This window comes from Moschus berezovskii, chromosome 24, assembly GCF_049115385.1.
Source record: "Moschus berezovskii isolate FMDL1 chromosome 24, NW_MosBer_1.0, whole genome shotgun sequence".
Taxonomy (NCBI): domain Eukaryota; kingdom Metazoa; phylum Chordata; class Mammalia; order Artiodactyla; family Moschidae; genus Moschus; species Moschus berezovskii.
In genome coordinates this window covers 49998339-50008138 of record NC_142483.1, presented here as the reverse complement: position 1 = coordinate 50008138, position 9800 = coordinate 49998339, and the positions used below count along the sequence as shown (strand labels likewise).

The 9800-nt window shown below is 44.5% G+C and overlaps 1 protein-coding gene and 1 pseudogene across 1 annotated transcript in view; one reads left to right on the top strand and one right to left on the bottom strand.

Annotated features, from left to right (window-relative positions):
• Positions 1-2118: 2118 nt before the first annotated feature.
• Positions 2119-9800, top strand: part of DLEC1 (DLEC1 cilia and flagella associated protein) — a 91740-nt gene continuing 84058 nt past the window's right edge. Inside the window, exons 1-2 of the mRNA XM_055414623.2 lie at positions 2119-2840; positions 3801-3951. Coding sequence (XP_055270598.2) covers positions 2448-2840; positions 3801-3951 — 544 coding nt within the window. The 5' untranslated portion in view covers positions 2119-2447. The remainder of the gene's footprint in view (positions 2841-3800; positions 3952-9800) is intronic.
• LOC148774062 (NADH dehydrogenase [ubiquinone] 1 alpha subcomplex subunit 3 pseudogene) lies at positions 5416-5705 on the bottom strand (annotated as a pseudogene).

The following is a 9800-nucleotide window of genomic DNA, read 5'->3' as shown; positions in this document are numbered from 1 at the left end:
AAGCAGCAGTTGTGCCACGGCGAGGATGAGTCCCTGTGATGTCAAAGCTGCTGCCCTGACAAGTGCAGGCCTCTCCCCACCTCAGTGGGTGATCTCAAAACCCGCCTGATCACACGCACGGGATGAGTGGGCGTCATCCTTGGCCCCTCTGCTCTGTCACTCCCGTTACACCCATTCGTGAGTCTTCTCAAGTCCATCTTTTAGCTCCATCTCCAGTCTGTTCCTCTCACTTGAATCCCAGCATCCTTCCCCTCTTTCCTGACCCCACTGGGAGTTTCCTGATTGTGCTCCCTGATGCCTCCTGTTTCCATCAGTCTTTTGTTTCATAGCAACCAGTGATCTCAGTACAACATACAGCTGACCACCACACACCCAGCTGTCCTCAGAATAAGTTTAAATTCCCTAATGTTGCCTGCAAACCCGTTTAGGATCTGGCCTGTGCCTGGGAGTTTTCCTCCACTCTCTGAGTTCCACCCCTGAACTTCATTTCCACCCGTACGTGTGGCCCTCTCCTGGCTTTAGCTCAACAGGGTCCTTCTACAGGGTGTGCGCTTTCTCCTTCTCTCCTGGCTTACTCCTACTTGTTTACTTTTTCACTGAAAAAAATGAAGTATAACTTACATACAGTAAAATTTACCCTTTTTGGTGAATAGTTCCATACCCCCAAGAAATCCCCTCATTCTCCTTGAAGCCAACGTTAGCTCCCATTACCAACTCTTGATAACCACTGATGTGCTTTCCGGCTTGCATTTTCTATAAGTGGGTATTCTATAAATGGACTCATTCAGTATATATGTGTAGCCTTTTTGAGAATCGTTTCTTTCACTCAGAATAATGAATTTGACATTCTTCTATGCTGTCGTGTGTATCTCTAGTCTGTTTCATATTTGTTGTTGAGAGTATTCCATTGCATAGATGTACAACAATTTTTTTTTCACCAGTAGAAAGAACATTTGGTTTTTTCCCACTTTTTGGAGATCATGAATATTACTGCTATAAACATCTTCATACAGGGTTTTGTAAGCACAAACTTTTTCATTTCACTTGGAAAAACACCTAGTTGTGTGGGACTGTTGTGTTACTTTATAAGAAACTGCCAAACTGTTTTTCAAAGTTGCTATACTAGTTTATAGGCTTCCTGGTAGCTCAGCTGGTAAAGAATCCGCCTGCAATGCAGGAGACCCCAGTTTGATTTCTGGTCGGGGAGAGCCCTTGGAGAAGGGATAGGCTACCCCCTCCAGTATTCTTGGGCTTCCTTGGTGGCTCAGATGGTAAAGAATCAGGCTGCAATACGGGAAACCTGGGTTCGATCCCCAAGTGGGGATGATCTCCTGGAGGAGGGCATGGCAACCCATTCCAGTATGCTTGCCCAGAGAATCCCCATGAACAGAGGGCCTGGTGAACTACGTCCTTGGAGTCGCAAAAAGTCAGACATGCCTGAGCGACCATGCACAGCACAGCATACTAGTTTGTATTCCTGTCATAATATATGAGACATTGAATTGCCTCACCAGCACCCGGTTGGTTTGTTCATCTGTTTGTTCAATTTCTTGACATTCTACTAAGCAGGTAGAGGTACTGCATTGGAGGCTTTTTTTTTTTTTTTTAAGTTCTTTATTGAATTTGTTACAGTATTGTTTTTGTCTTGATTCTTTTTGGCCGCCAGGCATGGGGTATCTTAGCTCCCAGACCAGGGATCCAATCTGCACACCCAGCATTGGAAGGCGAAGTCTTAACCACTGGACTGTCAGGGAAGTCCCTGCATTGTAGTTTTAATTTACACTTTCTTGATCACTAATGATGGTGAGTCTACTCATTCTTCTAAATCTCTGCTTGTTGTTCACTTCTACCCCAAACCCACTACTATACTTGCTTTCTCTGTAGACGGATTACTTTCCTGTCCTTTGTGGTTCCATGACAACCAACATTTTCTCCACCTTGACCATAACCCACTAAACTGCAATTGTTTACCTGTTCCCACCTGCTCAACACCCTGGAGAGAAACACACACTTCCCCACACCTCACAAACCTACACAACCACTTCCCCACATTTCACACACGCATTCAGGCCACCCACTTCCCCACCCTGCCTCCAACCCCTGAGCTCTGTGAGTGCGGAAGCAGCATCTTCCTTTGGTATCTCCAGCTCCCAGCAGAGACCGGAAACAGAATCCTTACACAAAATGAATGAATGAATAAACGCTGAACAAATTTGAGAATGGACAGACGAAAGTAAATAGAGAGACGCTTTGCAACCAGAAGGAACTGGCTGTGCCAATTAACCCTTTCTCTGTTGATCTTCACGCTAAGCTCATCTTAGTAAAGGCGATACCGCTGTGCGCATATTTGAGGATGACGGCTTCATGGCACCCTCCAACAGACGCAAACCGGAAGAGGCAGGCCGGAAGTGGAAGTGCGGCAGGGAGTTAGCGGCGTCTCAGTTGCCATGGAGACTGGAAAGCGAGAGCGGCAGTCGGCGGAGTCTGGATCCTACGCTTTCGCTGGGGCAACGTGGACGCCCACCCCGCGTCTGGCCCGGATCCGCAGCCCCAGTCAGTCCACCTGGCTGTCCTCCATCGCCTACTCCGAGTCCTTCCACCCCGGCTACGGGGGTCGGCGCCGCCTCGTCGCGGAGGCGCTCCCGCCGCTCCAGGAGCCGCAACTGCTGCGCTTGCGCCCCACCTCTCTGCGCACCCAAGACATCTCGTACTTGCTCACCGGCGTCTTCCGCAACTTGTACACCGCCGAGGTGATAGGGGAGGAGGTGAGCACGAATTTGATCAAGGCCCGCGGCAGCGAGGATGCGCGGCACGAAGAGTTCGTGGACCAGCTGCAGCAGGTAACAGGGTACCGCGTCCCGCTCGCTTCTCCGCCTGCTCACCCAGGGGATGGCGGCGTCGCGTCTGCGGCTGTGCTGGGGACCCAGGGCGCGACTCAGCCACTCGGCAAGTGTCAGCCCCTGTCGGGTGCAGCCGCTGTTCCAGGCACGGAGTACGCAGCTGGGAAAGCAGACCAAGTCCGTTCAGCCGCATATACTACGTTGTAGTTGAAGGACACTCTATACGCGCTCTTAGGCAAATACACACGCTCTACACACACAACTGCATATGTAAGTGAAACGACAGAAAGCAGAATAGTTGTTTTCCTGGAGATGATAAAGCTAAAAGTCACGTCCGCTCTGGGGTGCCTGCCTTTGTGTCACAAACCACAATCTTAACCGAAAGGCACCCATACCCAGATTTTAGGAAGCATGCCCAGTCTCTGGAACACCAGCTCTGCTTCCTTATCTGTATAAGGAGGACAGAGGCTGTCCTGAGTCCCCTCTGATAAGGCTGACCGCTGGCCACGCTGCCCACGACTTTCTTAAAGGAGTCTCAGCTGAATGCTTTCAAGCAGCTGAGGTGAATTCTGAAGGGGTCGACAGCTGGAGGCTTTCAGTTCACTATGCTCCCTGCAGCTAGGTAGCAGGTCCTTCTATCCTGAGTGACACAACCCTCTGTCTACCACAGGTGGTGTGTTAACTCACATTTGGTATTTCAGAGTTGGGATGACAGACCGCTTTACTGAGAAGCCAGTAGTCAGGAGACAGGATTTGAGACTTGGCACTGTTCCTGACTTCACAACTTTAAGCCATTTCCCTCCATGGGTCTTAGAGTTCAGGTCTGTCTGGTTAGACGAGGTGGTTGCTGCAGTTCAGTGACTGTTCTGTGCTTCATGGGAAACAGTGCTGCTCGGGGGAGGTTCAGTAAAGCTGTGTCATCTCACCGTATTTCTGTGCATCTGATCACCCACCTGCCAGATTCGGGAGCTCTATAAGCAGCGGCTGGATGAAGTTGAAATGTTGGAGAGACACATCATTCAGGCCCGTGCACGGGCCCTTGCAGAGAAAGAGCGGGCCATGCACCAGGCCCAAGTACAGTTCCTTGAGCCTTTTATCAAGATGCCTCCAGGTGTGTATGATGAGCTGTTCTATGCCCTTCACCCTAACCCCCAATTGTTAATATATTACTGTATTATCTCATTAGTCTCTTTCAAAGACTAATGGACATCATGAAAATTAAAAATTGTGCATCAAAAGACTCTTACCAACAAAGTAAAAATGCAACCCACAGAACCTCTCTAGTTTTTTTCACAATGTTTGGAGAGTGAGTTGCACCAGTGTTGTTTCTTTATCACAGAACGCTTCAGGGTGCATGTCTTCAGAGCAGGGACTCTCACCTACATAACCAGCACCCAGCCCCCTAAGCCAGGGAGTCAGCATTGCGGCACTGTGATCCTCCAGTTCACAGATGGCCCGCAGGTTTTCCCTGCTATTCCACAGTGTCTATTTCTCCTCTGTGGCCTAGCATCCTGTCTAGGAAGCCGTGTGTTGCATGCCACTGTCGTGTCTCATTTTTAGACTTTTCATTTGGGACACTTCTTTGAACTTTTCCTATCTTTTATGTTCTTGACCATTGAGTTTTCCCCCAGGTTTTAAAAATTGTGATAAAATGCACACAACATAAAATTTACCCTCTTAACTATTTTTAAGAGTACAGTTCAGTGGTATTAAATACATTCATTATCTTATCCAAACATCATCACCATCCATCTCCGTAACTCTTTTCATCTCCCACAACCGATATGCCCATTAAAAATACCTTCACAGTCCCTCCGTCCCTCCAGCCCCTGGCAACCACCATTCTATTCTCTGTCTCTGTAATTTTGACTAAGTAGTAGTCATATAAGTGGAATCATGCAGTGTTTGTCTTTTTTTGCGGCTAACCTGTTTCACTTAGTGTGATGCCCTCAAGGTTCATCCGCTTTGTAGCCTGTGTCAGAATTTCCTTCCTTCATATGTTAAATGATATTATGTTTATATATTACATTTTGCTTGTCCATTCATCAGCTAATGAACTCTTGGGTTACTTCCAGGTGTTAGCTGTTGTGAATAACGCTGCTCTGAACATGGACGTACAAATACCTCTTTGAGATCCCACTTTCAGTTCTTTGGTTTTGTGTCTAAAGGGGAATTGTTAGATTATAGAGTAGTACTATTTTGATTTTTTGAGGAATCACCATACTGGTTTTCACAGTGCCTGTACCAGTTTTACTTTCCCACCAACAGTATACAAGGATTCCCATTTCTCCATAACCTCACCAACACTGATGTTCTAGTTTTTTGATGGGGGTGGTTGTGGGGGTGTGTATGTGTGGGAGAGGTGTGGAGCCATCCTGATGGGTGTGAGGGGGTACCTCATTGTGATTTTAATTTTGCATTTCCCTGATGATGAGTGATTTTGAGTGTCTTTTCATGTGCTTATTTACCATTTGTGTATCTTTGGAGAAATGTCTTTTCAAGCCCTTTTTTTGGGGGGGTGTGGTTCACATTTCACATATTTATTGGGAGCCATCAGGGAGGGGACTTCTCCCTGTTAATGGAGGAGCTGTTTCTTCAGCCACTCCAGGCTTGGGCCCCTGGGGTCCTGAGTGTAGCTGGGCATGTTGCCATCGTCTTAGAGGAGCACTGGTACTTGTAGGGTATGGCCCAGTTGCTCATGACCGAGTACTTGGTGTTGGGGCTGAGTGTGGGCAGAACTACAGGGAGACCCCCACTGGTGAAGGATGCCACCAGCACCAGTTCCTTGGCACAGACATTCTTGAGGAAGGCTGTGATTCTCTCAGCCACCCTGATCTTAGCGGCAATGAGCAGCGTGCAGAGCATTCCTGAAGCCCATTCTTAATCCATCGTATTGTTGAGTTTTAGGAATTCTCTGTATATCCTGGTTATTAATCCCTTACCAGATGTATGATTTGAAAATATTTCTCTCGTTCTGTGTGTTTCATTTTTCCTCTGATGCACAATTTTTAGTTTTCATGAAGTCTAATTTGTTGATTTTTCTTGTGTTTTCTGTGCCTTTGGTGTTGTAGCTAAGAAATCATCGCTAAATGCAGTGTTGTGAAGTTTTGGCCCTATGTTTTCTCCTAGAGTTTATTAGGTGTTGGTCTTAGATTTTAGGTCTTGGATTAATTTTGAGTTACACAGTGTTACAGAAGGATCCAGCTTCATTCTTATACATAAAGATGTCCAGTTTTCCTGGCATCGTTTGTTGAAAAGACTGTCCTTTCCCTATTGATTGACCTTGATGCCATTGTCAAAAGTCATTTGACCATATGTGTGAGGGTTTATTTCTGGGCTTTCTATTGTATTCCATTGGTTTCTCTGTCCACTTATGCTAGTACCATGTTCTTATTACTGTGGCTTTCTTGTCCGTTTTGAAATCAGCAAGTGTGGGTCTTCCAGCTTTGTTTGCTCAAGATTGTTTTGACTATTGGATATTCCTTGAGATTCCATAGTGGATTTTAGGATGGGTTTTACTATTTCTGTCATAAAAAAACGTCATGGGGATTTTGATAGAGATTTCATTGAATCCGTATTTTGCTTTGGGTAGTATTGACACTTTTAAAAGAATATTTTGGCTCTGCTGGGTCTTTGTCCTGGCGCTCAGGCTCTTCATTGCTGTGCACCGACTTTTTCTAGCTGCAGCGAACAGAGGCTACTCTCTGATTGTAGAGAGGCTTCTTGCATGGGCTTCTCCTTGCAGTGGCTTCTCTTGTTGCGAGAGCAGGAACTCCAGAGCACCGGCTCAGCAGTTGTGACGCATGGGCTTAGTTGCCCTGTGGCGTGTGGAATCTTCCCGGAGCAGGAGTCAAACCCGTGTCCCCTGCATTGGCAGATGGATTCTCAAGCACTAGGGAAGTCCCAGTATTGGCCTTTTTAACAATATGAAGTCTTCTAATCCATGAACATAGAATGTATTTCCATTTATGTCCTCTTTCATTTTTTTTTTCAGCAATGTTTTGTATTTTTAATTATAGAAGTCTTTGATCTCCATGGTTAATTCTCAAGTATTGTACCCTTTTTGATGCTCCTGGGAATGGAATTGCTTTCATACTTTCCTTTTCAGGTTGTTCATTTTAGTGTATGAAAATGCATCAGATGTTTGTGTGCTCACTTTATGTCCTGCTACTTTGCTGAATTCACTTATTAGTTTTAAAAGAGGTTTTTTGTGTATGAAATCTTTAGTGTTTTCTGTGTGTGTGCATGCTCAGTCACTCAGTCATGTCTGACTCTGCGACCCTATGGACTGTAGCCCACCGGCCTCCTCTGTCTTTGGGATTCTCCAGGCAAGAACACTGGAGTGGGGGACTTCTGTGGTGGTCCAGTGGTTAAGACTCCATGCTTGCAGTGCAGGGGGCCCTGGGTTCGATCCCTGGTCAGAGAACTAGATCCCACATGATGCAACTACTATATGCTGCAGTGCAGATTGAAGATCAGACCTGGCACAGCCAAACAAATAAAAATGAATTTAAAAAAAAATAGAATACTGGAGTGGGTTGCCTGCCCTCCTCCAGGGGATTTTCCTGACCCAGGGATCAAACTTGCGTTTCCTGCGTTAGAGGCAGATTCTTTACTTCTGAGCCACTGGAGAATCCCACTGTTTTCAACTTATAAATAAGATCATATCATCTACAAACAGTAATGATTTTACTTCTTCCTTTCCAGTTTGGATGCCTTTTAATTCTTGCCTGGTTGTTCTGATTAGAACTTCTAGTATTGTGTTTACTACGAATGGTGAGAGCAGGCTTTCCTGCCTTGTTCCTGACCTTAGATGAAAAGCTTTGTCTTTTACCACTAAGAAGGATGCTCGCTGTGGGCTTTCATCCGTGATTTGCGCCATGTTGAAATACTTCCTGGTTGTCCCTAGTTCTCTGTGTTCGTTTTTTTTAATCGCGAAAGGATGCTGAAGTTTTTCTGACAGTGTTCTGTGTCAGTGGAGGTGCTCGTGGGACTCTTCCCCCTTATTCTGTTACTGTGGTCTATTACATTGATCGAGGTTCGTATGTTGAACCATCCTTGCATCACAGGAATAGATCACGCTTGATAACGGTGAACTTTCTTTTCAGTATGTTGCTGATATTCTGTGAGGGTTTTTTGCATCAGTGTTCATAATGGATGTAGTCTTCTTGTAATATCTTTATCTGGCTTTTTACATCAGGGTAATGCTGGCCTCTTGAATCAGATAAGAAGTGTTCCCTCCTCTTCAGTGTTTTTGTGAAAAATCTGAGGATTGATATTAATTCTTTAAATGCACTTGAGAAGAATGCGTATGCCATTATTGTTCAATGGAGTGTTCTATATGTCTGTTATATCTAGTTAATCTATTGCGTTGTTTAAATCCTCTGTTTCATTATTTGTCTTTTCGCTGGTTCTTCTATTGCTATAAATGGGTACTGAAGTGTCCAACTAGTATTATTGTAGAACTATCTATTTCTCCCATCAGATCTGTCATTTTTTGCTTCATTATTTTGATGATCTGTCTTGAGATGTGTAAATGTTTATGCTTATTATATCTTCTTGCTCTATTGAATCTTTTATTAATATGTCTTTCTTTGCTTTCTTTGCTTCTTGTAACCTTTTTTGATTTTTAAAAAAAGTCTTTTTTTTCTCAATTAGTATAGCCACTTCCTCTCCTGATTACTATTTGCATGGAAATCTTTTTTCATCTTTTCATTTCCCATCTATTTGAGTCATTGGATCTAAAGTGTGTCTCCTGTAGACAGCAATCTAGTTGGATCATGTACTTTTATCTATTCTGCCAATTTTTGCCTTTTGACTGGAGAGTTGAATCCATGTACATTTAAAGGAAAGAAAGTGAAAGTCGCTCACTCGTGTCCTACTCTTTGCAACCCCGTGAACTGTAGCCCACCAGGCTCCTCTGTCCATGGAATTCTCCAGGCAAGAATACTGGGCTGGGTTGCCATTTCCTCCTCCAGGGATCTTCTCGAACCAGGGATCAAACCCAGGTCTCCTGCACTGTCTGCATATTCTTTACCATCTGAGCCACCAGGGAAGCCCAAATTACATTTAAAGTAATTACTCATAAGGAGGAACTTCTATCACTTTGCTGTTTTCTTGTATATCTTTTGTCCCTCATCTCCTGCATTAGTTCAGTTCAGTCGCTCAGTCGTGTCCGACTCTTTGCGACCCATGAACCGCAGCACGCCAGGCCTCCCTGTCCATCACCAACTCTTGGAGTTTACCCAAACCCATGTCCACTGAGTCACTGGTGCCATCTGACCATCTCATCCTCTGTTGTCCCCTTCTCCTCCTGCTCTCAATCTTTCCCAGCATCAGGGTCTTCTCAAATGAGTCAGCTCTTCACATCAGGTGGCGAAAGTATTGGAGTTTCAGCTTCAGCAAAGTCCTTCTAATGAATACCCAGGACCGATCTCCTTTTGGATGGACTAGTTGGATCTCCTTGCAGTCCAAGGGACTCTCGAGAGTCTTCTCCAGCACCACAGTTCAAAAGCATCAATTCTTCAGTGTTACTGTCTTATTTTGTATTTAGTCAGTTTTTGTAGTGAAATGTTTAAATTTCCATTTTTTAATTTTCTTTTGAATATATTCTATAGCTATTTTCTTTGTGGTTGCCTTAGGGATTACATTTTAAAGCCCCAAATTATAACATTCTCATTTGAATTTATACCAGCTTAACTTCAATAAATACAAAATTCTTTGTTTCTTTACATCTCCATCCCCACCACTTTTGGTTGTTGATATCACAGAATTACATCTTTATACATTGTGTGCCCAGAAATACCAACTAATCCATTAGTCTTGTAAATTATGTAGAAAACAAAGAGTTGGAGTTACAAATCAAAGTCACTATAATACTAACTTTTATGATAATACTAGGTTAATATAATACTAACTTTTCATACTACTGTATATTTGGGTGGCTTCCCAAGTGGCACT